The sequence below is a fragment of the Mandrillus leucophaeus genome, unplaced genomic scaffold, assembly GCF_000951045.1.
Source record: "Mandrillus leucophaeus isolate KB7577 unplaced genomic scaffold, Mleu.le_1.0 Scaffold22, whole genome shotgun sequence".
Lineage (NCBI taxonomy): Eukaryota > Metazoa > Chordata > Mammalia > Primates > Cercopithecidae > Mandrillus > Mandrillus leucophaeus.
Genome location: NW_012102254.1, coordinates 1221411 through 1249336, shown reverse-complemented (window position 1 = coordinate 1249336; position 27926 = coordinate 1221411). Strand labels below are relative to the sequence as shown.

Sequence of the window (27926 nt, the reverse complement as noted above, 5' to 3'; positions counted from 1 at the left end):
GACTGATGAGGGAAACACAAAGTCAGCACTTAAAGTCCAGCTGAAGCTGAGACCAAGGATTTTCTTTTTTCCTTTTTTTGTTTTTTTTTGAGACGGAGTTTCGCTCTTTCACCCAGGCTGAGTGAAGTGGTACGATCTCGACTCACTGCAACCTCCACCTGCTGGGTTCAAGCGATTCTTCTGCCTCAGCCTCCCGAGTAGCTGGGATTACAGGCACCTGCCACCATGCCCGGCTAGTTTTTGTATTTTTAATAGAATGGGGTTTCACCTTGTTGGCCAGGCTGGTCCTGAACTCCTGACCTCAGGTGATTCATCCACCTTGGCCTCCCAAAGTACTAGGATTACAGGTGTGAACCACCGCGCCTGGCCGAGATCAAGTATTTTCTTTTTTTTTCTTTTGAGACGGAGTCTCTCTTTGGCCTCCCAAAGTGCTGGGATTACAGGCGTGAGCCACCGCACCCGGCCGAGGATTTTCTCAACCAAGGATTTTCTAAGATTCAAGCTGCAGGATTGTGTGTCCTGATGCGTTCATAGGCTACATGCCGAGAAGTTTCCCTGATCCCCATCTCTTCCCTGTGGGTCATCAGAGTTAGGTACATAGCTCTGACATGGTTCTTTGCCTCTGTCTAGGTGAGGGTCCCGATGTCCTGGTGTACAGCTTGGACTTTGGTGGGCATCTGCGGATGATAAAGCGAGTACAGAACCTGCTTGGCCACTATCTTATCCATGGCTTCCGGGTGCGGCCAGAGCCTAATGGAGACTTTGACTTGGAGGCCATGGTGGCTGTGTTTGGAAGCAAGGGACTCCGAGTTGTGAAAATTAGCTGGGGACAGGGCCACTTCCGGGAGCTTTGGCGCTCTGGCCTGTGGAACATGTCTGACTGGATTTGGGATGCACGCTGGCTTGAGGGAAATATAGCCTTGGCCCTGGGCCACAACTCAGTGGTCCTATATGATCCTATAGTAGGGTGCATCCTGCAAGAGGTGCCCTGCACAGACAGGTGCACCCTCTCTTCAGCCTGCCTGATTGGAGACGCCTGGAAGGAGCTGACCATAGTGGCAGGTGCTGTTTCAAACCAGCTCTTGGTCTGGTACCCAGCAACTGCCTTAGCAGACAACAAACCTGTAGCACCTGACCGACGAATCAGTGGGCACGTGGGCATCATCTTCAGCATGTCATACCTGGAAAGCAAGGGTTTGCTGGCTACAGCTTCAGAAGACCGAAGCGTTCGTATCTGGAAGGTGGGCGACCTGCGAGTGCCTGGGGGTCGGGTGCAGAATATTGGGCACTGCTTTGGGCACAGCGCCCGTGTATGGCAGGTCAAGCTCCTAGAGAATTACCTTATCAGTGCAGGAGAGGACTGTGTCTGCTTGGTGTGGAGCCATGAAGGTGAGATCCTCCAGGCCTTTCGGGGACACCAGGGACGTGGGATCCGGGCCATAGCTGCCCATGAGAGGCAGGCCTGGGTGATCACTGGGGGTGATGACTCAGGCATTCGGCTGTGGCACTTGGTAAGGCGTGGGTACCGGGGATTGGGGGTCTCGGCTCTCTGCTTCAAGTCCCGTAGTAGGCCAGGTACCCTCAAGGCTGTGACGCTGGCTGGCTCTTGGCGACTGCTGGCAGTGACTGATACAGGGGCCCTGTATCTCTATGACGTCGAGGTCAAGTGCTGGGAGCAACTGCTAGAGGATAAACATTTCCAGTCCTACTGCCTGCTGGAGGCAGCTCCTGGTCCTGAGGGCTTTGGATTGTGTGCTATGGCCAATGGGGAAGGTTGTGTCAAGATTGTCCCCATCAACACTCCAACTGCTGCTGTGGACCAGACCCTGTTTCCTGGGAAGGTGCACAGCTTGAGCTGGGCCCTGCGTGGTTATGAGGAGCTCCTGTTGCTGGCATCGGGCCCTGGTGGGGTAGTAGCTTGCCTAGAGATCTCAGCCGCACCCTCTGGCAAGGCCATCTTTGTCAAGGAACGTTGTCGGTACCTGCTGCCCCCAAGCAAGCAGAGATGGCACACATGCAGTGCCTTCCTACCCCCAGGTGACTTCCTGGTGTGTGGTGACCGCCGGGGCTCTGTGCTACTGTTCCCCTCCAGACCAGGTCTGCTCAAGGACCCTGGGGTGGGAGGCAAGACTGGGGCTGGTGCTGGGGCACCTGGAGTGGGTAGTGGTAGTAGTGGGGGTGGGAATGCTTTCACTGGGTTGGGCCCAGTGTCTACCCTGCCCTCTCTGCATGGGAAGCAGGGTGTGACCTCAGTCACATGCCATGGTGGCTATGTGTATACCACAGGGCGCGATGGCGCCTACTACCAGCTATTTGTACGAGACGGCCAGCTCCAGCCAGTCCTAAGGCAGAAGTCCTGTCGAGGCATGAACTGGCTAGCTGGGCTCCGTATAGTGCCCGATGGGAGCATGGTTATCCTGGGTTTCCATGCCAATGAGTTTGTAGTGTGGAGCCCCCGGTCACACGAGAAGCTGCACATTGTCAACTGTGGTGGAGGGCACCGTTCGTGGGCATTCTCTGATACTGAGGCGGCCATGGCCTTTGCTTACCTCAAGGATGGGGATGTCATGCTGTACAGGGCTCTGGGTGGCTGCACTCGGCCACATGTGATTCTCCGGGAGGGTCTGCATGGCCGTGAGATCACTTGTGTAAAGCGTGTGGGCACCATTACCCTGGGGCCTGAATATGGAGTGCCCAGCTTCATGCAGCCTGACGACCTGGAGCCTGGCAGTGAGGGACCTGACTTGACTGACATTGTGATCACCTGTAGTGAGGACACTACTGTCTGTGTCCTAGCACTCCCTACAACAACAGGCTCAGCCCATGCACTCACAGCTGTTTGTAACCACATCTCCTCTGTACGTGCTGTGGCTGTATGGGGCATTGGCACCCCAGGTGGCCCTCAGGATCCTCAGCCAGGCCTGACTGCCTATGTGGTGTCTGCGGGGGGACGGGCTGAGATGCACTGCTTCAGCATCATGGTTACTCCGGAACCCAGCACCCCAAGCCGCCTCGCCTGCCATGTCATGCACCTTTCGTCCCACCGGCTAGATGACTATTGGGACCGGCAACGCAATCGGCATCGAATGGTCAAGGCAGACCCAGAGACCAGGTAATATATACTCCTGGGCAGGGTGTGGTATGGGTCATGCAGATGCTCCCAGACTTGCAGGCTCCACCTGACAGCTGCGTGTTGTCCCTGCAGGTACATGTCCCTTGCTGTGTGTGAACTTGACCAGCCCAGCCTTGGCCCCCTTGTGGCTGCAGCCTGTAGTGATGGGGCTGTAAGGTGAGAGCACAGGGCCCAGTGGGGCGGGAGACAAAGGAAGTAAGGTTGTTTAGGATGCATTCTGAGCTAGGCCACCCCCCGCCCCCCAGGCTCTTTCTCTTGCAGGATTCCGGGCGGATTCTGCAGCTCCTTGCTGAAACCTTCCACCATAAGCGATGTGTCCTCAAGGTCCACTCCTTTACACATGAGGCACCCAACCAGAGACGGTGAGAGGGGCTGGATGATGGTCCTGCATGGGCTGGGTGGGGGGGTTCCTGTTGAGCTTCATCTCTGTCATTGACCAGGCTGTCTTTTCCTGGCTTCCAGGAGGCTCCTCCTGTGCAGCGCAGCTACTGATGGCAACCTGGCTTTCTGGGATCTCACCACTGTGCTAGACCATGGCTCCACTGTCCTGGAGCCTCCAGTGGATCCTGGGCTTCCCTACCGTGAGTAGCTAATGTGCAACCATGGCTACCCCTCCTCACCTGTCACATAGCCTTCACACATGTGACAGGCGGGGCCCTGACAACTACCCTCTTCCTTCAGGGCTTGGCACCCCCTCTCTGACTCTGCAGGCCCACAGCTGTGGTATCAACAGCCTGCACACGTTGCCCACCCGTGAGGGCCACCATCTCGTGGCCAGTGGCAGTGAAGATGGATCCCTCCATGTCTTCGTGCTTGCTGTGGAGATGCTAGAGCTAGAAGAGGCTGTGGGAGAGGGTGGGCTGGTACCCCAGCTGCGTGTGCTAGAGGAATACTGTGTCCCCTGTGCACATGCTGCCCATGTGACAGGCCTCAAGATCCTAAGCCCAAGTATCATGGTCTCAGCCTCCATTGATCAACGGCTGACCTTCTGGCGTCTGGGGCATGGTGAACCCACCTTCATGAATAGCACTGTGTACCATGTGCCAGATGTGGCTGACATGGACTGCTGGCCTGTGAGCCCTGAGTTTGGCCACCGCTGTGCCCTTGGGGGTCAGGGGCTTGAGGTTTACAACTGGTATGACTGAGGTATCCCACGGTGGCCGGTGTGCTGGGCATGGGGCCTGCTCGCAGACAGCATGGAGCAGGGATGGGCTGTCTGTGCCCATGCTCAGCATGCCTTGAGGGGAGGAGGTGGCGGCCGCGGGTTCCTGACATCGGTCCAGGAACTGAAGGTGAGTGGAGTGCTGCCAAGAATATGCCCCACTCCCCATGACAAGACAGAACTTTGTAACAGTACCAATTTATTTTGGCCGTGGGTTTTTGCTTTTTTTCCAGTTGATGACTTTGTGAACGTTCCCAAATATTGGAGCCTCTGTGGCCTCAGATGTGGCTCAGTGGAGGGAGACCCAGCATAGCCAGGCCAGTATGGAGCACCTCACGCACAGCCCTCAGAAGCTGCAGGCGGACGAACATCTGACCAAAGCGGTGTGGTCGAGGCTCCTGAAAGAGAAGGGGCCTACTGGTCTCATCCTCTGCTTCCTTTGTCTTTACCCTGTACCTCTCTGCATGTCCCAAACCCGTTTTGCTGTGCGCTCACCCCTAGGATGTGTACTCGGTTGTAGTAGGAGCTGAAATCCATGCTGAGCTGTACCAGGAACTTGCACATCTAGAGACAGAGACTGAGTCACTGGCCCATCTCTTTGCTCTTGTGCCCCAGGCCAGAATAAAGAATAGAGTGTAGAGTGTCCTGGTTGTGCCTCACCATCTCTGTGCGTGCAGTGATGTGGAGCCCTGGGGCTGTGCAGTCCAGCATTGCTGTCTGGCTCAGCAGATCCGGAAAGGGGAGGATATTGTTGAAGAGCAACAACCACTCACCCTGTAGGGGAGAAAGGTGCTGGGAGGGGAAGTCCAGGCTTCCTTTGTGCCAGCTACCGGGAGGGACACTCACCTCATCATGTAGTAGTGAGAAGTCCAGACTGCTCACAGGAGGAAAAGTGGGGTACAGACCTTGTTCCATACTACACTTGTAACTCTCAAAGAGTGTGGCAAGACGAGCACAATTATACATGACAAAGGTGCCACTCTTTGTGCCCTTTGTGGAGATGTTCTTGTCAGCCAGAGCCAGGAAGAGCTAGGGAATAGGAGCACAGCTGCAGAGAGAAGGCAGCCACCACACCTGGTACCCCAGCACTGGCCCTGTCAGGCTCCCAGGCTCACCTGACTCTGTGGGGCTGTGCTCAGCATCTCAAACTTGATGGTGGCCACAGAGAGAACACCAAAGATCTCTGTCCAGGCTGGATCTGAGGGAGTATAGGATTGGTCATTCAGTCTGCAGGCAAAGGCAGGGATGCAAAAGACCTGCCCCTAACCCAGAACATAGCCAGGGTTTCCCAGGCATACCGTGGGCCAGATCCCCACCATGCTTCAGTGCTGAGGCCTTGCACACCTGGGCATGCCGGAACCTGTGGAAGAGAGGCCAGTGGGCAGGGTCGTGGGTGAAGAGTCCCCCCACACTACCCTGGCTAAGGTTGGTGTTCCTCCCAGCCTCACTCACTTGTAGTACTCAGGGGCAGTCATCAGAGGGCCAGGTGCACCAGCTACTTTCACAGGGCCACAGATCAGGTGCTTCTGTCAGGAAGATGGCAGGGGCTCAGCCTAGTTGGCACTACTCTCCAGGAAGTCCCTTGAGGAGCCCAAATCTGGTGCCTCTACTCAGCCCATATTCTCTCAAATTGGAACTGCCAGGTTGAGTGGCTCCTTCTACCCAGCTCCTCAGGCTACGCACGGTTCAGCCTTCTCAACCTGGTCTTTGGTGTTCTTGGGATGTGTCTACAGAGCCCCCCTTCCCCAGAGCTTCCGCACCTGCTGCACATGCCCTCTCAAGTCCAGCAACTCCCCCAAGATCAAGTGTCGGTTTCTGGACCTGTCAGCTAACAAGCCCCTCGGTGGGTTTTCAAGGGCCCCCTGAGGTTAGGGGTTAGGTGGTGGGGAGCTCCATCATTAACCCACCTGTCTGAGTGGAGCCTTGTCAACCAACTTCCGCCAAAGCAGGTCCAACTTCTGTTGCTGGAACTCCTCCTCACAGCTAACAACATGTACAACCAGGCAGCTGTCTGTACCAGTATCTGGGGACCCAGCCTAAGGGAGGACAGTCATAACTGTGGAAGTACAGTATACTTGGTTTGGGAGAACCTACAGGGCTGAGAGTCACTAACCAGGCCTGGGTGGCTGTCCTCTGGCCAATGCCATAGAGCCTCCTGCAGCTCAGCTAGCACAGACAGGAGATCCTCAGTCACTGCAAAGAGAAAAGACAGGTGCTGAGGCTGGCAAGAAGCGGAGATGTCCCCACTCCCACCCGCTCCTGCCTTTTCTGGCCTTGCTAGGCTACAGGTCCTACCCAGACAGTTGTCCAGGTTGGAGTCATAGCCAGCTGTGCGGCCCTGTTCTTCCACCAGCTCCTTCAGACACAGTCTGCCTAGGATGCCAGGGGACAGTGTCCTCCCGTCATGAGCAGAGGTAACTTCTTTAAGGGCGTGGCTCCTCAGGGTGTGGGAGGAAGCTCTCTCCGAGGCAGCGGGCCAGTCCACCCGCAGTTGCTGCAGGAAGGTCAGCATGTGCGGATCCTGCACAGCTGGCACTAGGCGCACGCACACCCTGGGAAGGGAGGGCGGTCGCCTCAGCCTGAGCAGCTGGTCCAGCTCGCCAAGACTTCCCACCTCCAGCCGCTGTCCCCAAGGGCGACGCCGCTCGCTCTCTAGGTCCCCGGTAGTCCCACCTTCTCCATTCCGGCCCTGAGGCCCCGCTCACCCGTGAGCGCGCAGAGCTCGCGCCAGGTGATCAGCCACGAGCACCGTACGCAGCTGGCTCAAGCGGAGTGCGCAAGGGGAGCTGCGCAGGGCTGGGCAGTGTAGTAAGACGCGCTGGCCCGGCAAGGCAGGCAAGGCGGGCGTGGCATAGGCGGCCACGGCGCTGAGGACGCGCTCGAAGACCGCGGGCCGCTGCAGTTGGAGAGACAGACCCGCGGGAGTCGGCGCGCAGCGCAGCACCGGGGCCACACCGGGACCCTGCAGGCAGGCGAGGGCATGGAGCAAATGCTCGGGTACCTGCGGGAGAATGGGCGTGTGAGCGCGCCACGGCACGGGACCCAGCTCCCAGCCGCACGGCTTCGCCCGGCTCACGCCCACCTGGCCGTCATCGAAGCGCGCCTGCAGCGCGCGGTGCGGTGCCAGAAAGTCTCGGGAACGCAGGTGGCGGGTGCGCGTCTCCTTGATCCATATCGGACTGCCAGGCCCCAGGGCCGCGTTGAGGGCCCCCAGCGTCTCCCCAACCCCAAGGCGCCTGGTCGCCATGGTGACCGGAAGGAGTAAGCGGAACCGGAAAAAGAATTTAGGGAGGTGAACTTCCGGAAAGGATCGACTGGCTGGGGCGGGTATGCGGCGGCGGTCCGCGTAAGAGGACAGATTCCGCCAGCAGGAGCCGTGTCGGCTACTTTCGACCTACCACCCCCAGCGCCCCTTCCGCGCTGTCCACTTGCACAGCCGGGCCCTGGATCTGAAATCTCGGGAGTCCTTCCCGGGCCTAGGGTTCTTTCCCTGTGGCCAGGTCTCAACCAGGAAAAGGATCCTCGCGACCCGGTGGGGGATCAGACAGGGTACCGTCTCTTCTCATCGATGTCTCACATCTTTGTGTTAATAACATTTCATTTCTCCCATTTTACACATGATGAATACTTGTCACTGGAATAAGGCAGTATAACATTAAGGCCACTTTCACGACCTACTTAAAACATCGTTTTAAAAAGAATAGTGTTCCGCGGTTTCAGGTTATTTGCAAGCATTTTCTCGTTTGAGATATGAGTGTTTTTCTTTTGTTTGAGACGGAGGCTTGCCCTTATCTTCCAGGCTGGAGTGCAGTGGCACGATCTCGGTTCACTGCAGACTCCGCCTCCCGGGTTTAAGCGATTCTCCAGCCTCAGGCTCCCGAGTAGCTGGGATTACAGGCGCCCGCCACCACCCCGGCTAATTTTTATATTTTTAGTAGAGACGTGTTCCGCCATGTTGGCCCGACTGGTCTTGAACTTCTGACCTCGTGATCTGCCCGCCTTGGCCTCCGAAAGTGCTGGGATTACAGGAGTCAGCCACTGCGCCCAGCCCAGGTCGTCTTTATGCCCAATAAATGCGCACTCTTGATACAATTGCCAGTTTTCTTCTCTTGATACCTGAGAAATTACAACCATCATGATGCCTTCCAGAATGACCAGCTTATTTTTTTTGAGACGGAGTTTCGCTCATGTTGCCCAGGCTGGAGTGCAGTGGTGCGATCTTGGCTCACCGCAACCTCCCCCTCCCGGGTTCAAGTGATTCTCCTGCCTCAGTCTCCCAAGTAGCTGGGATTACAGGCATGCGCCACCATGGCCGGCTACTTTTGTATTTTTAATACTTTTAATAGAGACACGGTTTCTCCAAGTTTGTCAAGCCTCGAACTCCCGACCTCAGGTGATCCGCCTGCCTCGGCCTCCCAAAGTGCTGGGATTACAGGCGTGAGCCCCTGAGCCTGGCCCAGAATGACCAGCTTTTAATGTGACTCCTTTAACCTGGTGTGCTTTAACAAGGATCCTTACGCTTCCTGTTTTAGGCAACAGCCATTTACAGGCCAACCAAATAATGCGACCATAAGAAGTAGAAAAATAGGCCTCAGTTGGAATATCTTACTCCTCTACCAATAGGAAAGCTTTTTTTTTCTCCCACAAAGATTCCCAAATGTTTTCATTTCACTGTAACATACTCACCCCCCCCCCACCCCACCCCCATTCCTTTTAATAGAGAAGCTAACTCAGTAGTGTGTTGGGAAATCCGGAGAGCAGGGAAACCCAGGGGCAGGAAAAGCTTGGCAAGGCCCTTTTCTGGGCCAGGGCTGAGGCCCTGCTGGGAGGCGCCGAAAGAGCACTGGGCGGACACGACATTCCCGATGGCTTCTCGGGGGCCCACTCAACGGGAGTGATCGTGTCATTCCAAAGCGCTTTCCATTCTGAAGGTGCATTACCTGGAGACAACTGCTTGGCAGGGTTGGGAACCCTCAGCCAAACTGAGGACTTTAGATACTCTCATGCACGAAGACGGTTGGGGTGGTTTTTCCCCAGGAAGTAGAGGGCTATCTTTAGCGAAATGCGGGCTGAGGCAGCCCTCGGGGACTCACTACCATTGCATTCCTACCCGGAGGTCCTGGGTCCACCCTCCCTCGCCAGTGCTCCCCAGGGTTCCAGAGATAGCCACCAGCCTCGGCTCTCCCACCTCTACACCCATCACCTCCAGCCTGAGGGCGCACCTGAGAGGAACTGAGACCCAAGCGGCTCAGTAAATTATGTCTGGGGGTCAGGGGCACCCCATCTGGGCCAGGGCGCTGCTCAGGCAGGAGAGCAGGGGACGAAATCCAAGCGCAGCTGGAATGCTCTGGAGACAACAGCTGCTTTTGGGATTCCGTTGCCCGCTGTCCAGCCGTTGGCGGGGGGGCGGGGGAGCTCCTGCCCCCAGGTCACTCGCCCTGGGGCCACATCAGAACCCGCCCATCCCCACTCCCAGGAGGAAGACCCGGGAGTAGGCTGTGAAACCGAGTCTAGAGGGAACAAGACGCTCACCTGGGCCCCAGAACAATAGAAGGGGAGGTGGGGGCCTCCCCTGGGACCGGGTCCCGATCCGGATTAGATCCGCGGGGCAGGATTAGCCCTGTTGGTCCCACGAAGCCTGCCTGGGCCACTGGTGCGGTGACGGTGGTGGGGCGGGCTTCGGAATCCGCCAGGAGGGAAGCGCGCCCGTGGGGCCGGAGAGGAAGTAAACTCGCGCGTCCGCCTCGGGGACACCCCCGCGCTCGTGGCCTTTGTCCGGTGACGCTGCCAGCGCCCAGAGCACCAGGAGACGAAGGGGTCCACAGAGCAGCAGCGGGACCCCCGGAAACCCATTGCGACCGGCCCCAGGGGACCCACCACCAGGCCCCGACTGTGCCGAGCTTCCCGCTCGCTCGGCCCCGCGGGTAGCGAACGCGACAATGTTCCCCTGAGGCCACGACAGAGCCGGCGTGCCGAGATGCCCAAACCCCGCGCGGGCGCCAGCGACTCTCGCGCCAGTAGGCCCTTGACTTGGATCAAGACGGGGGACCGGGGACTCCCAGGACGCGAGCAGAGTGAACGAGGACAAGGTGATGCTCCACGCGCTTCTACTTCAAGTCTGGTCCTGTTCGGCCTGGTCTGGCCCAGCCGAACGGTCAGCCCAACACTACCACAGCTTGCCCTTCCGCTTGCTCTGGCTGCCTGCAGACTTGGAGCCATTTTAAGGAGAAACCATCTGGCCACGCCCCCTGGAACACCCGAGAAGCCAATCCACGCTCGGCCACGCCCCTCTCCGGGGGCGGTGGAGAGGCCAACGGTCGCGCGGGTGGCGGTTAGGGCGGGGCGTGCTTCGGCGCTGAGCCGGAGAAACTTGAGTCGACTGACCCGCCCACGGTGCCCGAAGCCCCAAAGGCTGGGATTAGGGGCTAGAAGTCTGGCACCGACCGCCTGGCCAGGTGTTCGGGACAGGACTAGGTGGGCGACCGCCCGGCCCCGGGAGCGCGTCTTAATAGCTGAGAGCCCGGGGGCCAGGCCGCGGCTGCGACCCAGGCAACGCCCTGAGGGCGGACACGCTACCAGGTGTTCCACTCCCCTGGGACGGTGGGCAAGGGCCCGGGACGGGGAGGGCGGCAGGTGCTGACACTGGAGCTGCGCCGGAGATCGGGGAACTCGGCCTCCTCGGACAGATGACACTCGCCTGCTGGGCCGGCCGAGCTGTGCGGTGCCCTCCAGGACGCAGGGGGCGCTGCAGCCTCGCTGGGTCAGGCTCCGCAGGGCCCCGCCAACCTGGTGACTAACGGCGCCGGTGACGACTTCGCCGCGCGTCGCTCAGCCATGGCCACCGCTCTCGCGCTGCGTAGCTTGTATCGAGCGCGACCTTCGTTGCGCTCTCCGCCCGTTGAGCTTCCCTGGTGAGCCTGCACCCCGCGCCCTCGACCATCCCTCCCGTAGGGCCGGCGACCGCCAGCCCCGCACCTTCCGGCCTCTCGGGCGGCGCAGCCCGGCCCCACTCCCCTGACCCTTTTCTTCCGCAGGGCCCCGCGGCGCGGGCATCGACTCTCGCCGGCGGATGACGAGCTGTATCAGCGGACTCACATCTCTCTGCTACAACGCGAGGCCGCTCAGGCCATGTACATCGACAGCTACAACAGCCGCGGCTTCATGATAAACGGAAACCGCGTGCTCGGGCCCTGCGCTCTGCTCCCGCACTCGGTGGTGCAATGGAACGTGAGTCCTGGCCCGCAGTGAGGAAACTGAGGCCCAGAGTCACAGGCCCTCACCCTGCTTGTGTCCCTGTAAAGTTGGCTTTCCTCTATGTCCTGTAGTGGATGAAGGTGGGGAGAGGCTGCGTGGATTTGTCGTATTCAATGTGCCGCCTCCCTGCACAGGTGGGATCCCACCAGGACATCACCGAAGAGAGCTTTTCCCTCTTCTGGATGCTGGAGCCCCGGATAGGTACTGGGGGAGGGGAGGGAGAACAGAGGTGTTCTGGGCCCCAAAAGGCGACCCCACCCCAGCATCTCAACAGAACTGTAGACTAGCCACATTCTCTCTTCCCTAGAGATTGTTGTGGTGGGGACTGGAGACCGGACCGAGAGGCTGCAGTCCCAGGTGCTTCAAGCCATGAGGCAGCGGGGCATTGCTGTGGAAGTGCAGGACACGGTGAGTCCCGGGACTGGGGCATGCTGCGGGGAGCACAGGCCTGATGCTAGACAGGCTGATGCTGGCCTTTTCTTTGCAGCCCAATGCCTGTGCCACCTTCAACTTCTTGTGTCATGAAGGCCGAGTAACTGGAGCTGCTCTCATCCCTCCACCAGGAGGGACTTCACTCAAACCTTTGGGCCAAGCTGCTCAATGAACCACCGTGAACTGTCCTGCTGACTGCACTCTGCCAGGCTTCCCGATGGTTTCACTCTTATCTACCCTTTGGCACTTACCTTGCTTATCAACATAATAATTTATACACTTCTCCCATTTTGTATCAGGTGTGTTGCTGGCCAGGAGCTGATGGCTCACTGGGCTCTTGGAGGGGAATGTGAAGAAACCAAGGAGTCACTTTTTTTATCTAGATTACTTAGGATTCCTTAGTTTTTCAGAAGCCAGGTAGTAGTATGTTTACCTGTTCTAGAGCTACTTCCTCACATGCAGAGTTGAGAGGACCTCAATGACTTTTCTCACAAAATAGCTGACTTTATTTTTTTGAGATGGAGTCTGGCTCTGTCACCCAGGCTGCAGTGCAGTGGCGTGATCTTGGCCCACTACAACCTCCACCTCCAGGATTCAAGCGATTCTCCTGCCTCAGCCTCCTGAGTAGCTGGGATTACAGGCCCCTACCACCATACCCAGCTTTTTTTTTTGAAAAGGAGTCTTGCTCTTTCGCAGGGTGGAGTGCAGTCACGCAGTCTCAGCTTACTGCAACCTCCCCCTCCCAGGTTCCAGTGATTCTCCTGCCTCAGCCTCCTGAGTATCTGGGACTACAGGTATGCATCACCACGCCCAGCTAATCTTTGTATTTTTAGTAGAGATGGGGTTTCACCATGTTGGCCAGGATGGTCTCAAACTCCTGACCTCAAGTGATCCGCCCACCTCAGCTTCCCAAAGTGCTGGGATTACAGGTGTGAGCCAACGTGCATGGCTGAGAGAGATTCAAGTTAGGGAATATTTATATGTCTTGATCTGGTCCTATATGGCCAAGCTATGGGCTAGCAGGATGCCCTGTGTATGCCAGTCCCAGGGATTGTTCTTTGACCCTTTGACCCCTCGGGAGCCAGAGTCAGAGGCTCAGTGTGAGACTGAAACCCCAGGAGCCACAGCTGGTCAGAGCTGTTTTGTGAGCAGCCTCAGGAAGAACTTTTTGAACCTGGAACACATTTATCTCAGGGCCTGAGGCTCCCCTGGAAATGAGGGTGCTGTGTTTGTGTGCATCTGTGGTAGTGGCAGCTACACAGCCCCACCTGTCTGGTGAAAGATCAGGCATCACTTTTTTCTTTCTAAACTTTTATTGAAAAAACCGAGGGAGGTGTGCTGGATCCCTGTTCAGAAAAGCCGCTTCTCATACCTGCAGGCAGAAAGACCACCTGTGAGGTGAGGGCAGGAGAAAGGAGGCATGAGGCATGGCAGAGGCTCCACCAAGGACAGGGTGACTTACGAATGGAGGCTATGGACACCACCTTCCACCTGGGCTGAGGACGTTCTCTTCTCAAACTTAAGCTCCCCAGAGTACATCATGGCTCTGAAGAGGGGCAGAGGTCAAATGTGGGTAGCTGGCCCTGGACCAGCCCCTCTACCCATGTCCCAGCTTCCCAAGCTCACCGGACTTGGGTCAAGCTCTTGGCACCAATGTCCTGGCATGAGTGTTGGATGCCAGCAATCAGGTAAGGGACAAATTTGTGGATGGACCCTTTGTCCTGCACAGCACCAGACACCCCCTGGGCCACTTTGATTTTGTCAGCTTCACTGCAGGGAGAGGCAGAGACACGGGCAAGGTCACAGCAGAGATGAGATTGTCAGTGTAGGATTAGGGTGAGGTAACTGGCTTGCCTGTCCCACCTGAAATATCTGTTCTGGCTGCTGAGGTGCTTGTCCATGGCATCAAGAGAACCCATACCGCGATATTTCTTTAGTCGGATCCCATCGGAAAAGAAGTACTCACCAGGGGCCTCAGTGGTGGCAGCCAGGAGAGAGCCCATCATGACTGTGGACAGATGGAGTGCTGGGTTAAAGCCTAAGCAGCACTGGGGAGACGTCCCACTGGCCTTCACGGGTACTGGGCCTCACCTGTGGAAGCCCCAAGGGCCAAAGCTTTCGCAATATGACCCACATTTTGGATTCCTCCATCAGCGATGACTGGAACACCAAAGCGCCGTGCATACTCTGACACCTTGTACACTGCTGTTGCTTGGGGCCGCCCACAGGCCAGCACTGTTGAGATGGAGGAACACATGGGTGGATAGGGTTAATGGGGACAGGCAGTGGACCCTGTGGCCACATTTAAGACCCAGGAGCTTTTGGCTACATCTGCATCAGGACTGCAGGTTGGATAAGGAAGAGACATGTCTGGGATGGCTGCTACCCCATGTGCCTTAAATAGTACAAACTGCTGTGCTGCCCTCTACTCACCCCCACATGTGCGCGTGCATGTGTGCAGTGCCCAGGACAGCCTCAGGCACATGCAGTCTTAGCAGCCGGGAAAGCCCCCGACCGTGCAGTTAGTCCCCAGAGGCACTGAAGTCAGGCCCAGCCCTTCCTGAATGGTGGGCAGCTCAGGCAAGGTAAGGGCAGTGGTTGTATGGGAGAGCAGGTTGTGGTGTGCAGCAGGCAATTGTGTGGAAGAGCAAGGACCACACAAAGGAGTTGGTCCCTGAGCCATGCCTACTGCAGAAGATGTGGGCAGGAAAGGGCCTGCCTAGGAAAGTCCTGCCCTATCAGCACCCCAGGAGGAAGAGGGGAGCTATGTTCTTGAGCACCCCCCACAAACCATGGTCTGTGTATCAGTTGGCCCTGCCCACCCATCAGCACCACAAACCCCGGGAGCTACAGCTACGTCAACCAAGCAGCCGGGCAGTGGGCAGCTGGGCCGGGCCAGTGGGCCGGGCTGGACTTACTATAGCAACCTGTGACAGTAGAAGGGCATTTGGGGCTGTGGGACTTTATGTCTGGAGGGATCTTGGGAGCCACTAAATAAAACAAACAGACCAGAGTTTAGAGAAGGTGCAGAGCAGGAGCAAGAAGGCCAGGCTAGGCAAGGGAGTGGCAGGTGGAGGATGACAAGACCTTGTCTTGCTTCCAGCCATGTCACCCATCCAAGAGGTCAGTTTGGCCCCAGGATTACCCCTATTGGAGGACTCCTGTTCCCATAAGAGTGCTTGGCTCCAAGGTATGTGGGCCCTATCAAAGTATATTCTTACCTTCCTGGGTAATGCAGATGGAGCCACTTCCCATGCCCACCCGCAGGGCATCCACACCTGCATCAATGAGGTTCTTGGCCTGGGCAGCAGTGACCACTAAGGTGAATGAAAGGAAAACACTCAGGTGAAGGTTAAGGTGGGAGCCCAGCTTATCCACTCCCATCACACATCCCTCAGGGCACAATCTTGCCTTACCATTGCCTCCAATGACTTGGAGATTGGGGTATTTCTCTTTGATGTACTTGATCATATTGATCTGGAAGATGGAATTTCCCTGGGAAGAGTCCTGGGACAGGAACTAAGTCTCAGACTGTGATGTGGCAGCTGCCCCTATTGCCCCAACCCACCTGTGTAGCAGCTCACCAAAACCACTACATCCACACCAGCCTGGGCGAGCAAGTCCAGCCTATACTTGTCATCTTCATGAGTGCCAATGGCTGCCCCACACAGCAGCTGTTTCTTGGCATCTTTGGAGGCTAGTGGGTAGTCCCGGTTCTTCTTCAGGTCCGTCCGGGCAATGATGGCCACAAGCTCATCATCTTCATTTACAATGGGCAACTTTCCTGTGGTCAGGGCAGGACATGGATCAGGACCCTGAGCATTAGTTCCAGGCCCTTTCCCAGCTCTAGGACTTACCCTTCTTGCTGCGCTGCAGAATTTCGTTTGCCTCCTTCAGTGTGATGCCTGCAGGGGCTACCACCAAGTCTTCCCTCTTTGTCATTATCTACGTGGGAGGTGAGATGCGAAGGGCCAGTCATCGACTATAGTCAGTCAACTCTTTTTTTCTTTCCTTCCCAAGTAGCTGGGATTACAGGCAGGCGCCACCACACCCAACTAATTTTTTGTATTTTTAGTAGAGACAGGGTTTCACCATGTGGGCCAGGCTGGTCTTGAACTCCTAACCTCGTGATTCGCCTGCCTCGGCCTCCCAAAGTGCTGAGATTACAGGGGTAAGCCACTGCGCCTGGCCTATGGCGTCACCTCTACATGCCCTGCCTAATTCAGAGGTGAAGTTCTATGGACCACCACGTTCATACATTCACATCCAAATCACCCTTCCTCAAGGGATCCCAATAGTTCCTAAGCAGTATGGTATTAAGTGAGGGATGAGTAGAAAGGGCAACATGGCACAGGGAGCAGCCTCTTACACTATGGAATAAGGAGGACCACCCAGGAACAATGGCAAGAAAATGAGGGAGGACCTTGAGCACTGCCCCTACCTTAGGGGTTTAAAAAAATGAAACATGAATACTAGCAAGCATTTGGGCAGTTTGAAAGCCTCTGGTGGAGAAAGGATGCAGAAACCCAATGAAGGAGTCAGAAACTTGGCCTGACCCTTCTCTTTCCCAGAGGGGAGAGGCTATCAGAGATGTCATACAGACAACAGAAGCCTCTTGTCTTCAACCTGGGCTGCCAGAGCTTGGATCTACTCTGACAGTGGCACCCACCTCTTCCAATAAACAGTCATGTTCCTCCTCTTTGAGAAAATCAATATCCCTGGAGGAGATGATGCCCACCAAGCGGCTCCCCATCCGGCCTGTGTCTGTGATTGGGATACCGCAGAAACCATGCCGGGCCTTGGCCTCAAAAACATCCCGCACACGATCCTTGGGACTGAGGACCACAGGGTCTGTGATGAATCCCTGTTCGTATTTCTGGAAAGGGATGGTGAGAAAGGTATCGCATCTTTGAACTACTTTCATCAGGCTCTTGATCTGAAGCATGGGGTCTCTGCTTAACGCTCCCTTTGGCAGTGCCACAAGACCAAATCACACCAACACATCTTAGAGGAGACATGGGTAGGCTGGAGACACTGTACACCTGGTCTATTGCTGCTGCTTTAAGAAAAAGAATCTCAGGGTCTTCTCAGTAACTGAACCCCATGGTGGGAAGAAAGAATACTAAATTAATAGAATAAACCCCTACTCCCACCCCACCCCACCTCAGTGCAATTCCCAGGAGTGCTTGCTAATGATCTTTGCCCTTCTGACCTTCACTTTCCGAACTTCATTGGCCTGGAATTCAGGTGTACAGTTGTGGTGGATGAAGCCAATACCACCTGTAAGCTACAGGATAAAAAGAGAAATACTAAGTGACAAGAGGCAGGACTGGATGCCTTTGGGGAAAGGCGATGGCATCCTTGCTCCTTCCCCCACACCCCATGGGGCTCACCGCCATTGCTATGGCCATCCCAGCCTCTGTGACTGTGTCCATGGGAGAGGAAACCAGTGGGGTCTTAAGAGTGATTTTCTTGGTCAGAGCAGAAGTCAGGTCCTGAGGAGACAAAGGTCAGCCAGTGTGGGAAAGCATCTCTTACTCCTCAAGGTGTTACTGAGTCCCCCACAAAAAGGCACTTTTGTATGACCTGCATGCTAACCAGTAACATCCCATAAAATCCACACCCAAGCCCAATCTGGTGAGGTAGCCCAGAGACCAGGTGACAGTAGCACCTTAGCTCACCTTGATGTTCAGGACCCAATTCCTGATCATACTTACCACCTGGTCTGCAGTGAAGTCGATGTACCCAGGGAGAATGAGAAAGTCACTGCGAGGGAAGGGAGTGAATTGGGAGTAAAGCTCTCAGGCATAGGGTAGCATGAGACTCCATCCCGCATATATCAATCAACTCGTAACCCATGTGAGCAGAGAATGGCACTGACAGAGCCTGTGTGTCACAGACATAGTAAAAGGTGGAAGTAGGGACAGGGGACCTTTTATGCCACCGAGCTGTCATCAGTGCTCCTGGCACCCTGACAATTCCATGTGTCTGGAGCATGGAGTCTCCAGCCTGAAATTCCAGGCACTATTGAAATGTTTCTCCGTATCCCAAGCACCGCTCCCGATGTCTCAAAGTGAGCCCCGGAGGTGGGTGGCCAATTCCCGGAACCTGTTCCCCGCGCCTACGCCCAAGAAGGCTCCACGGAAGCCCCCATCTGGCCTTTTCACCCAGCATGCCACCCCTCTCTTCGCCCAGGTGAGCCCCATAGGCCCGCACTTGTAGGTGAGGCCGTCTCCGCAGTTGAAGAGCTGCTGTGCTGTGAGTCCGTCGTCTGGCACGTAGGACGTGCCCCCACTAATCAGGTAGTCGGCCATGGTCAACACAGGACACCGCCGCGTGTCTCCGAGGACCGCGCCGCAGAGACCTCTACCGTCTGGGCCGCGCCAATATAAACCAGCCGACTTCGTCACTGCGCCGCGCACGTTGCTGACGTCAGGTCGTAGTACGCGCGGCCGGAACAGATCGGCTTCGCTGCGGCAGGGGCGGAGCTGCCGCTGAAGAAACAGCGCATGCGTACAGCACACACTGGCCTCGTCACTGAGGAGCTGATTTCAAGTCCCACCCCACTCCCCGCAGGACCCCGGCCAGTTCAATTAACAGGCAAGGCTTTACTTCCACTGTCCCGCCGGGCTCCTCCCCAAAATAAAGAGGCGTTGTTCACTAGCATGTTGAAAAGACGTGCTTGTCATTCTTAATAAACAACTAGAGTAAGAATACATTAAGAGAAACAGAGTGGTATCTTTATATGATACACAAGTGTATGTTACAAGAATTCCATCAGGCACAGGAGCCTCAGGTTTTAAGGCCTCAATGTTAGGCCAAAAAAAAAAAAAAAAAAAAAAAAAAAAAGACTTAAAAAAATAAAGTGCTGGCAGGGCACGGTGGCTCAACACCAGCCTAAGCAATATGGTGAAACCCAGTTTCTACAAAAAAAAAAAAAAAAAAAAAAAAAGGCATGGTAAAGTTTTTACTTTAACATCTAAAATGTCACTTGTCATAAAGGAGGGTGTAATAGAAATTGTCTTTAATAAATCATAATTGAAGTTCCCCTCATTTTTCTTCCATTAAGATGCTAAGTTTATGTTTGAGCATGAAGAAAGAAAAGAACATCGTTCCCCTGTGGTCAGCAAAGTCTGTCAGCCCAGTGGAAGTCAGCTGGGGAGATTCCCTTGCAGGGTCCATTCATCATTAATTCCATCTCTCTTGAAGATGGAAAGGGGCCACATTTAACAGTCCAAGCCCTTTCCCCAGGCCCCAGACAAAAAAAGAGTCAGTCAGCAACTTTCTAGGACATATGATCTCAAGGAAACCCAGAGCCACCATCGGCTGAGGAGTCTGCCGCAGCAGGTTTATGAAGATGCAAAGGGGGCAAAGTTTTCTTTTACATTTTAAACAGAAGCAGCCTGAAAGGCTTCATAACTACACCAATAAAAAAAAGAAAAAAGAAAAAATGGAGGCCTCTTCTTTAGTGTGAAAGTCTCTCTGGTTTTTCCTGGCTGCTTTCTCTTGCACTATGGCCAAGGCATCTCAGTGCATAGTGCTTGCATTGGCCACTGCGATGGCCTCCTGAATTTCTCTTATCACCAGGATCCGGGTCAGCATTTGTCCCATCTGCTCTCTGCTGATAGGCTGGACTGAGTACCAGATTGGGCTGTTGGGGGCCACCACCGGCTCAGGTGTCAGGTAAAAGGTGTCATTCCGGCCTTTCACACTCTGGGGGCTGAAGAATATGTGAGTAAAAGTTGGGTACCACCAACACAACTTCAGCCCTCCCACCTTGAACCTCCCAGACAGATGCTGTCTGCAAACAGTAAGGTCCCGAGGTATTGTGGCACAGCTACTGAATTCCATGCAGCCACCACACACTACATCCTGGTCCTCCTTTGGGACTACTGCAAATCCCCCAAATGTTGGGTTGCTTCCCCTCTGCCCCTCCTTCCCACATACCACCTGTGATCCATCACTGAATGCACCAGCCTAGGGCTCCCATGGACTCATGTGAGTCCATCCTTATCTTACTTGAAGCCAACTTCACTGCTCAAAGGGTCTATCTCCAAGTCTTTGCACATGTTGTGTTTTGTTTTTTGTTTTTGAGGTGGCATCTTGTCTCCAGGCTGGAGTGCAGTGGGGGTGATCTCAGCTCACTGCAACCTCCGCCTCCTTGGTTCAAGTGATTCTCCTGCCTCAGCCTCCTGAGTAGCTGGGACTATAGGCACGTGCCACCAAGCCCAGCTAATTTTTGTATTTTTAGTAGAGATGAGGTTTCGCCATGTTGGCCAGGCTAGTCTTGAACTCCTGACCTCAGGTGATCCACCCACCTTGGCCTCCCAAAGTGCTGGGATTACAGGTGTGAGCTACTGTGCCCAGCCTCATGTTGTGTTTTCTACCCACTAATGATGGCCATTACACTGGGGCCCTTAACTTGGGTTCACTCCCCTCCCCCTAACCGTGCTGTACCTCTATTAAGTACTTGGCATCCTGTATCCTCTAACAGTTATTCATCTATCCATTTAAGATTTATTTAAGGGTTACTAGTGCCAGGTCAGCACCAGGTGCTGATATTAAAAAAAAATGGGCAGCAACAGTATTTCCTACCTCATGGAGCTTACAGATAGGAGGGGACACAGGTAGCAATTAAAGTTACACAAATACAAAATAACAAACAGTGATAAGTGCTACCTAGGAAACAGCCACAGGAAGAGGTGGGGAATGTGGAAATGCTTCCCTGATAAGCTGTGTTTAAGTTGAGAAGAGGCATAATATGATGCCCTTGAGTGGAGAGGAGCTAGTGTGGCTGGGGAACTAAGCTCCACAGATACGAGGTTAGCAAGGGGGAGTGCATGAAAGGAGCTGTCTGCCATAAAAGAATTATTATGTAATGAGAAACCACTGAATGGGCAAAAAGGAGAAAAAGCTGAGAGAAGTCTCACCTAGATTAATGGTGGCAGTGACAAAAGGTCAAGGTCAGGAAGCAGGGCCATGCTCAATATGTGATGAAGGTAGATTCTCTGTACCTTCATATCCTTTTCATGAAAGTTGACTGTAGGGACCTGGTACCCCTTTTTCTATCAGTGCTAGGCACATCACACACATTTGAAAAGCCAGGACAAGGGTGCTTCTACATTTAGCTTTCTGGAAGTGTTTTTATGTGATTTGGGACTAGAGAATGCCTCTCCCGTGTGATAAGCTATCACACAAGTGAACATGCACACGCATAAACACACATGCACACACATGGACGGCCAGTCACAATAAAGCCTCCTCACCATTTGAAGAGGTAGAAATCATAGAGCTTGATGGGACATCTCAATGGATTCTCTGGATTTTCCGTCTGTTCTGCATACATGTCATCTGTAACTATAAAACACACATCCCCACCACCACAGACCTGGCATCAGACTGCCTTACCTCAGACCCAAATCAGGAACCTTAGGCTTTCAGCCAGCCCAACTAGGAAATACAGGGTCTGGGGAGGGAAGGTATGAGGCATGGGCAGTGACTACTAAGGGAAGAGGCAGCTATTCTCTCTGGGGCTTCTCTGCTTCTAGGAGGAAAGTTTAGAATTTTTGGCTGGTGAGAAGGGAGTGGAGAATTTTATCCAGCAAATCTCAACCTTTACACTTATCACCAGCCTCACAGGCACAAGGGCAGGACAAGTAGCACCTGTTTTTACCATCCCTGCCTCCTTTCCCTACCTTTCTGGCCAGTCTGGTGTATTCCAAGGGCCTTCAAGTACCGGATACTCGTGCTTTTATCCTTGGGATTAGAGGGGTTCTTCTTTGTCTGTCGCAAGACCTTGGAGAAGGCCAGCTTCATGTGCTGGTCCACTGTCTTCAATAGGAAGTACCTGGATCACAAGTAAAATGCAAGGCAGAAGGAGGGGTGCCGGGAGGATACCATGACTCATCCTCTGCCTACTGGTGCTTCAGAGAAGCCACCACCCACATTCCCAAGATCTGGGCAGGCTTGTACTCAACCAGTATCCAGTGCAGGAGCTACATCAAGATGGACGGTAGGGGTCTGGCAAGGGTGTTTGCCTCGCTGGTTACCAAACAAAATGCAGCCAAGTGGGGTTAGGGCTTTCAGTACCCCAGTTTCTCAAATATATGTCAGAGGAATTCAGAAGGCCTCTTGGATAGTTTCTACACTCTTCACTGGACAGATGCCAGCAGTGGAGCCTCTAGAACACTTACTTGGTATTAAAGAACATGAGGGTGGTCAGCAAGGTGGAGGGGGAGTGAGCCCCAAGCTGCTTGCACTCCCACAGCATCTCCTCAGTCACGTGGCTGGGCAAGACATAGCCTAGGAGGAATAGAGTACTGTTACAACAAGAGGATGGCAGGTGATCTCTCAAAGGCACAATATGGGAGGTGTGAAGCATAAGGACCACACAGGAGTACAAATTTCATCAGGGGACTCTCCCTAAAGTGTGGCAAAAATCATCTGGAAAGCTTGTTAAAACACAGAGAGCTGGGTCCCAACCTGTTTCTGAGGTGGAACCTGATAATAAGTATTTCTAACACCACACTTGAGAAACACAGCCTTACATGATTGTTGTTACCCTCTAATCCAAGGCTAACACAGGGCAAAAAGACTGCCCTCAGAGACAGTGAAGTACAGAAAACTATAAACCAAACTCTGCATATATGCATACTTCTCTGAGAGTGTACAGAGCTTTGCATATTTTCAAAGGTGGTCCAGGACCCAAAGAATTGGCATGCACGCCCGTTTGCCTTACCAAGTATTCTCTCGTTTCAACCGTCTCTAAAAAGCAAGGCCAGCCGGGTGCGGTGGCTCACGCCTGTAATCCCAGCACTTTGGGAGGCCGAGGCGGGTGGATCATGAGGTCAGGAGATCAAGACCATCCTGGCTAACACGGTGAAACCCTGTCTCTACTAAAAATACAAAAAATAGCTGGGTGTGGTGGCGGGCTCCTGTAGTCCCAGCTACTCGGGAGGCTGAGACAGGAGAATGGTGTGAACCCTGGAAGCAGAGCTTGCAGTGAGCTGAGATTACACCACTGCACTCCAGCCTGGGCGACAGAGCCTGACTCCCGTCTCAATAAAAAAAAAAAAAAAAAAAAAAAAAAAAAAGCAAGGCTATTGTCATTAATTCTCTAGATAAACAGGAGACTGATACTCTTTGGGGGATTTTTTAAAAAATTATTATTATTTTTTGCTAAGATACAGGGTCTTTTCTACAGTCTTTTAAAAAAAGGAAGGCCAGGCATGGTGGCTCATGCCTGTAATCCCAGAACTTTGGGAGGCTGAGGTGGGAGAACTGCTTGAGCCCAAGAGTTGAAGACCAGCCTGGGCAACATAACGAGACCCCATCTCCACTAAAAATCAAAAAAATTATTCGAGTGTGATGGCACACACCTGTGATCCCAGCTACTAGGGAGGCTGAGGTGGGAGGATTCCTTGGGCCTGGGAGGTCAAGGCTGTAGTTAGCCGTGATCCACTACTGTACTTTAAGCCTGGGTGACAGAATGAGATCCTGTCTCCAAAAAAAAAAAGAGATGAGGTTTTGCTCTGTCACCCCAGCTAGAGTACAGTGACACAATCATGGCTAACTGCAGCCTTGAGCTCTTGGGCTCAAAGACTCCTCCTGCCAGTTTCCTGAACAGTTAGAAATACAGGCGTGAACCACCACGCCTAGCCAATATGACAGTATTTGAACTATTACAAGATCCCCCCACAGAGCTGGTGTTACTGTAAGACCCTGGTTCATAAGTGAACCCAGAGCTAGGCATGGACAAAGGTCAATAATCTGAACAAGAGCCCTGGTCAGCCAGGTCTGCACCAAAGAAAGATAACATTTGACATGACCACCAAGGCCCCTTTCATGTGCTGAAGTCAGTCAGTATGCACATGTTTGTGCACTGAGTGCATAATGAAATAGCAGCAGGCAACAGTATTTTCCTGCAGGGTTTCGGGATTCTCCAAGCAAGCACAGTGTTATGACACTTACTGGAAGCAGAAAAAAGAACATTCTGCCCAATACACTCCTCTTCTGTGTTCTGTGCTCTTGCCAGAACAAAGCTGGCTCTCTAACTAGAGTAGTGCACTTCCATCTCTTCAAGGCAGTTCTGACTCTATTTTTTGTATACTTTTCAGCTATTTTGTGACCCAGTGGCAATGGGAAAAGCTTTTCTGCTCTTAGACATATCTGAAGCCCCCAAGATCCAGGATGAGCAGAAAACGGCCCTTCTCAGCAAAGAAGGATTCAAGGAATCCTCCCACCTCAGCCTCCCTAGTAGCTGGGATCACAGGTGTGCGCAATCACACTTGACTAATTTTTTTGATTTTTAGTGGAGATGAGGTCTTGCTATGTTGCCCAGGCTAGTCTTCAACTCTTGGGCTCAAGCAATTCTCCCACCTCGGCCTACCAAAGTTCTGGGATTACAGGCGTGAGCCACCACGCCTGGCCTTCCTTCTTTTTTTTTTTTTTTTTTTTAAATAACTGTTCTCCTGGGAACAATTATTGCCATACTTTGGCATGTTCCACTTTTCTGGGTTTGCTCTGCCATTTGCTCCCTCTGATGTCACTTCTCTAATTTTATTCTCTTCTCTACAATTTGTAATAAACTTGGCTGGGTGTGGTCACTCATGTCTATAATCTCAGCACATTGGGAAGCCAAGGTAGGAGGACTGCTTGAACCCAGGAGTTCAAGACCAGCCTGGGCAACACAGGGAGACCACGTCAATACAAAAACTTAAAAAAAAAAAAAAAAAAAGCTGAGTGCAACCACTCGAGCCTGGGTCCCAGCTCGAGCCCAACAGGGCAAGGCAGCAGTGAACTATGATCGCAACATTGTACTTGGGCCTGGGAGACAAAGCAAGACCCTGTAAGAAAAAGTAAAATGGCCCGGGCATGGTGGCTCATGGGTGTAACCTTGGGAGGCCAAGGCAGGAGGAACACTGGAACCCAGGAATTTGAGACCAGCCTAGGCAACATGGCAAAACCTCATTTCTATGAAAAAATATAAAAACTAGCCAGATGTGGTGGTGTGCACCTGTAGTCCCAGCTACTTGGGAAGCTGAGAGGTAGAAGGATTGCTTCAGCCCAGGAGGTAGAGGTTGCAGTGAGGCAAGATTGTGCCACTGCACTCCAGCCTGGGAAACACAGCAAGACCCTCTCTCAAAATAAAACAATAAATCAAAATAAAATAAAACAGACTCTACTGACTCTACATGGAAGTAAGGGGCTATAGATAAAAAAAACCTAGGTAGTAGCCTTATAATTCTGAATCTGAACTATAAGCACCAAAATGATGTATTTTATCTTTAAAAACAATTTCTAGTTCTGCCCACTGAAGTAAGGCACTGAAATACCAAGCCCCAATAAAAGCAACCAGGCTCCAGAACTGAAGGTTTCTACATTAGAACAAGAAATGTCCAAGATGGGACTGAAACATTCTGTTAAGTCAGAAATTAAGAAAGACTATTAGAGTCATGTCAAAAGGACTTAGGGGTCAATTTAAAGAGGCTCCTAATCGCCAATGATGGGACATTTGTACATCAGTAAAGATGACTGCAATCAGCTGAATCTCATTAAATATGTTTAAATCTGTAAGTTCACAATGACTCTTGTAAACAAGAAAACCTTAATTGGACTTCACTGAGGGAAGCTGATGAACTAACTCATTTTTGTGAAAACTGGTTAAGCAAAGAAAAAAAGAAAAAAAAAAAGCCGTTAACCCTGCCTCTTCTATACAATCTATACCATTATGACTCTAAAGAGTTAAATAGGGAAAGTTAGGGCCAGGAACAGTGGCTCACGCCTGTAATCCCGGTACTTTGGGAGGCTGAGGTGTGTGGATCGCCTAAGCTCAGGAGTTCGAGACCAGCCTGGGCAACGTGGTAAAACCCCATCTCTACAAAAAATACAAAAATTAGCCAAGCATGGTGGCACATGCCTGTAGCCCCCAGCTACATGGAGGGCTGAGGTGGGAGGACTGCTTGAGCCCAGAAGGTTGAGGCTACAGTGAGCCGTCCGTGTTCTCATCACTGCAATCCAGCCTGGGTGATAAATTGAGATCCTGTCTCTTTTAAAAAAAAAAACAAAAAAAAAAACACGAGGGAAAGTTTTTCATTATATTCCAAGTAATTATTAAGTAATAATAACATTAGAATACTATTCTGCAACCCATAAAGAATCAGTGGATTCAGACATTTGGGCATTGTGATCAAAGAAAGGCCAACTATGAAGTAATCTTGCCAAAACAAAACAAAACAAAAATCTGGAATCAATCTGTATATTCAATTACCAATCAACTGTAGATACATGGGGAAAAAGAATATGTTAAACTACACCACAGCGAGCAATCAGCAAAAATTAGACTGTGCGACAATTTCAAAGGCTAGTTTCTTTCATGAATATACTGTAAGATAAAAGGGAGGGGGAAATTAAGATGAACAGTAAATATTAAGGCCAAGCAAGGTGGCTCACACCTGTAACCCTAGTACTTTGGGAGGCTGAGGCAGGCAGATTGCCTGAGCTCAGGAGTTCGCGACCAGCATGGCCAACATGGTGAAACCCCGTATCAACTAAAAATACAAAAATTAGCTAGCTGTGGTGGCAGGCACCTGTAGTCCCGGCTACTCGGGAGGCTGAGGCAGGACAATCACTTGAATCCAGGAGGGAGGTTACAGTGAGCCGAGATTGCACCACTGCACTCCAACCTGGGCAACAGAGAAGACTCCATCTCAAGAAAAAAAGAAAAAGGCCAGGTATGGTGGCTGACCCCTCTAATCCCAACACTTTGGGAGGACAAGGTGGATGGATCACAAGGTCAGCAGTTCGATACCAGCCTGACCTGGTGAAACCCTGTCTCCACTAAAAATATAAAAATTAGCTGGGTGTGGTGGTGCGCGCCTGTAATCCCAGCTACTCAGGAGGCTGAGGCAGGAGAATCGCTTGAACTTGGAAGGCAGAGGTTGCAGTGAGCCGAGATCAAGCCTCTGTCTCAAGAAAAAAAAAAAAAGCCAAATTCAATATGTAGACTTAATTTTCACCTTGATTCAGATAAATCAAAATAATGAAATGTATAAGGCTATTAAACATTTTAATAAAGGGTAGATTTTTTTGTTTTTTTTTTAAGAGGGAGTCTTGCTGTCACCCAGGCTGGAGTGCAGGGGCGCCATCTCGGCTCACTGCAAGCTCTGCCTCCCGTGTTCACGCCATTCTCCTGCCTCAGCCTCCTAAGTAGCTGGGACTACAGGCACTCGCTACCACACCCAGCTAATTTTTTGTATTTTTAGTAGAGATGGGGCTTCATTCACCGTGTTAGCCAGGACCGTCTCGATCTCCTGACCTCATGATCCGCCCACCTCAGCCTCCCAAAGTGCTGGGATTACAAGCATGAGCCACTGCACCCGGCCTAATAAAGGGTAGATTTTAATTACATTATGGATTTACCTTTTTTTGTTGTTTATTTATTTTTGAGACTGAGTCTTGCACTGTCACCTGGGCTGGAGTGCAATAGTGCGATCTCGGCTCACTGCAACCCCTGCCTCTCCTGTGTTCAAGTGATTCTACTGCCTCAGCCTCCCGAGTAGCTGGAATTACAGGCTCCCACCACCATATCCAGCTAATTTTTGCATTTTTTTTAAGTAGAGATGGGGTTTCACCATAATTGGCCAGGCTGGTCTCAAACTCCTGACCTCGTGGTCCACCCACCTTGGCCTCCCAAAGTGCTGGGAACTCAGGCGTGAGCCACCGTGCCCAGTCATTTTTTAAAATTATTTTTTAAAGTATGAGCCAGGCTCCATAGCCCACGTCTGTAATCCTAGCAATTTGAGATGCCAAGGCGGGTGGATCACCTGAGGTCAGGAGTTCAAGACCAGCCTGGGCAACATGGTGAAACCTTGTCTCTACTAAACTACAAAAAATTAGCCGGGTGTGGCAGTGTGCGCCTGTAGTCCCAGCTACTTGGGAGGCTGA

General features: G+C 52.9%; 5 protein-coding genes across 18 annotated transcripts in view; 2 read left to right on the top strand and 3 right to left on the bottom strand.

Annotated features, from left to right (window-relative positions):
• Positions 1–4940, top strand: part of WDR6 (WD repeat domain 6) — a 9005-nt gene extending 4065 nt beyond the window's left edge. For 2 of the 3 annotated variants that reach the window (XM_011980941.1, XM_011980943.1), the window contains exons 2-6: positions 631–3112; positions 3206–3289; positions 3379–3495; positions 3596–3714; positions 3815–4940. In XM_011980941.1, coding sequence (XP_011836331.1) covers positions 631–3112; positions 3206–3289; positions 3379–3495; positions 3596–3714; positions 3815–4278 — 3266 coding nt within the window. In that variant the 3' untranslated portion in view covers positions 4279–4940. The remainder of the gene's footprint in view (positions 1–630; positions 3113–3205; positions 3290–3378; positions 3496–3595; positions 3715–3814) is intronic. The other variant, XM_011980942.1, reaches the window with a different exon arrangement.
• DALRD3 (DALR anticodon binding domain containing 3) lies at positions 4477–10236 on the bottom strand. 5 transcript variants are annotated; one of them, XM_011980947.1, is made up of 13 exons: positions 9828–10051; positions 7378–7531; positions 7001–7296; positions 6591–6847; positions 6409–6488; positions 6203–6331; positions 5748–5821; positions 5594–5655; positions 5411–5493; positions 5142–5324; positions 4956–5069; positions 4791–4859; positions 4483–4693 (listed from the first exon to the last, which is right to left on the bottom strand). In XM_011980947.1, exons 4-13 carry the CDS (start codon positions 6805–6807, stop codon positions 4574–4576), a joined length of 1131 nt encoding a protein of 376 aa, XP_011836337.1. In that variant the 5' UTR covers positions 6808–6847; positions 7001–7296; positions 7378–7531; positions 9828–10051; the 3' UTR covers positions 4483–4573. The 5 variants fall into 5 exon arrangements, 4 of the variants coding, with proteins under 4 accessions (XP_011836336.1, XP_011836337.1, XP_011836338.1 ...); XM_011980946.1 differs by lacking the exon at positions 9828–10051 and having other exon boundaries at positions 4477–4693; positions 4956–5063; positions 5138–5324; positions 7378–7581; XR_001006183.1 differs by having other exon boundaries at positions 4806–5069.
• Positions 9997–12269, top strand: NDUFAF3 (NADH dehydrogenase (ubiquinone) complex I, assembly factor 3). Of its 4 annotated transcripts, none has more exons than XM_011980950.1 (5): positions 9997–11206; positions 11330–11522; positions 11684–11750; positions 11857–11957; positions 12037–12269. In XM_011980950.1, the coding sequence occupies exons 1-5, from the start codon at positions 11130–11132 to the stop codon at positions 12151–12153; spliced, it is 555 nt and encodes a 184-aa protein (XP_011836340.1). In that variant the 5' UTR covers positions 9997–11129; the 3' UTR covers positions 12154–12269. The 4 variants fall into 4 exon arrangements, with proteins under 4 accessions (XP_011836340.1, XP_011836342.1, XP_011836339.1 ...); XM_011980952.1 differs by having other exon boundaries at positions 10073–10384; XM_011980949.1 differs by having other exon boundaries at positions 10599–10769.
• A 1006-nt stretch (positions 12270–13275) lies between these two features.
• IMPDH2 (IMP (inosine 5'-monophosphate) dehydrogenase 2) lies at positions 13276–18697 on the bottom strand. 4 transcript variants are annotated; one of them, XM_011980953.1, is made up of 15 exons: positions 18198–18697; positions 17663–17747; positions 17375–17476; positions 17194–17268; positions 16651–16857; positions 15839–15926; positions 15566–15765; positions 15398–15488; positions 15203–15298; positions 14900–14971; positions 14073–14216; positions 13845–13989; positions 13608–13751; positions 13444–13527; positions 13276–13353 (listed from the first exon to the last, which is right to left on the bottom strand). In XM_011980953.1, the coding sequence occupies exons 1-15, from the start codon at positions 18293–18295 to the stop codon at positions 13332–13334; spliced, it is 1653 nt and encodes a 550-aa protein (XP_011836343.1). In that variant the 5' UTR covers positions 18296–18697; the 3' UTR covers positions 13276–13331. The 4 variants fall into 4 exon arrangements, with proteins under 4 accessions (XP_011836343.1, XP_011836344.1, XP_011836345.1 ...); XM_011980954.1 differs by lacking the exon at positions 14900–14971 and having other exon boundaries at positions 17699–17747; XM_011980955.1 differs by lacking the exon at positions 14900–14971 and having other exon boundaries at positions 17209–17268; positions 17699–17747.
• Positions 18698–18983: 286 nt separating this feature from the next.
• Positions 18984–27926, bottom strand: part of QRICH1 (glutamine-rich 1) — a 92749-nt gene continuing 83806 nt past the window's right edge. For both annotated transcript variants that reach the window (XM_011980960.1, XM_011980957.1), the window contains exons 8-11: positions 22175–22283; positions 21677–21828; positions 21248–21338; positions 18984–19701 (exon numbers count right to left, since the gene is read on the bottom strand). In XM_011980960.1, coding sequence (XP_011836350.1) covers positions 19509–19701; positions 21248–21338; positions 21677–21828; positions 22175–22283 — 545 coding nt within the window. In that variant the 3' untranslated portion in view covers positions 18984–19508. The remainder of the gene's footprint in view (positions 19702–21247; positions 21339–21676; positions 21829–22174; positions 22284–27926) is intronic.

Coding starts and splice junctions, on each gene's coding strand:
- IMPDH2 (XM_011980953.1), bottom strand. CDS start 18,295: ATGGCCGACTACCTGATTAGTGGGGGCACGTCCTACGTGCCAGACGAC. Junction 17,269..17,374: donor GGATGGCCATAGCAATGGCG/GTGAGCCCCATG, acceptor TTTATCCTGTAG/CTTACAGGTGGTATTGGCTT. Junction 15,489..15,565: donor GTGTGGATGTAGTGGTTTTG/GTGAGCTGCTAC, acceptor TTCCTGTCCCAG/GACTCTTCCCAGGGAAATTC.
- NDUFAF3 (XM_011980950.1), top strand. CDS start 11,130: ATGGCCACCGCTCTCGCGCTGCGTAGCTTGTATCGAGCGCGACCTTCG. Junction 11,523..11,683: donor ACTCGGTGGTGCAATGGAAC/GTGAGTCCTGGC, acceptor CTCCCTGCACAG/GTGGGATCCCACCAGGACAT. Junction 11,958..12,036: donor CTGTGGAAGTGCAGGACACG/GTGAGTCCCGGG, acceptor TTTTCTTTGCAG/CCCAATGCCTGTGCCACCTT.
- DALRD3 (XM_011980945.1), bottom strand. CDS start 7,542: ATGGCGACCAGGCGCCTTGGGGTTGGGGAGACGCTGGGGGCCCTCAAC. Junction 5,325..5,410: donor GCACAGCCCCACAGAGTCAG/GTGAGCCTGGGA, acceptor CCTATTCCCTAG/CTCTTCCTGGCTCTGGCTGA. Junction 4,694..4,790: donor ACCGAGTACACATCCTAGGG/GTGAGCGCACAG, acceptor CTTCTCTTTCAG/GAGCCTCGACCACACCGCTT.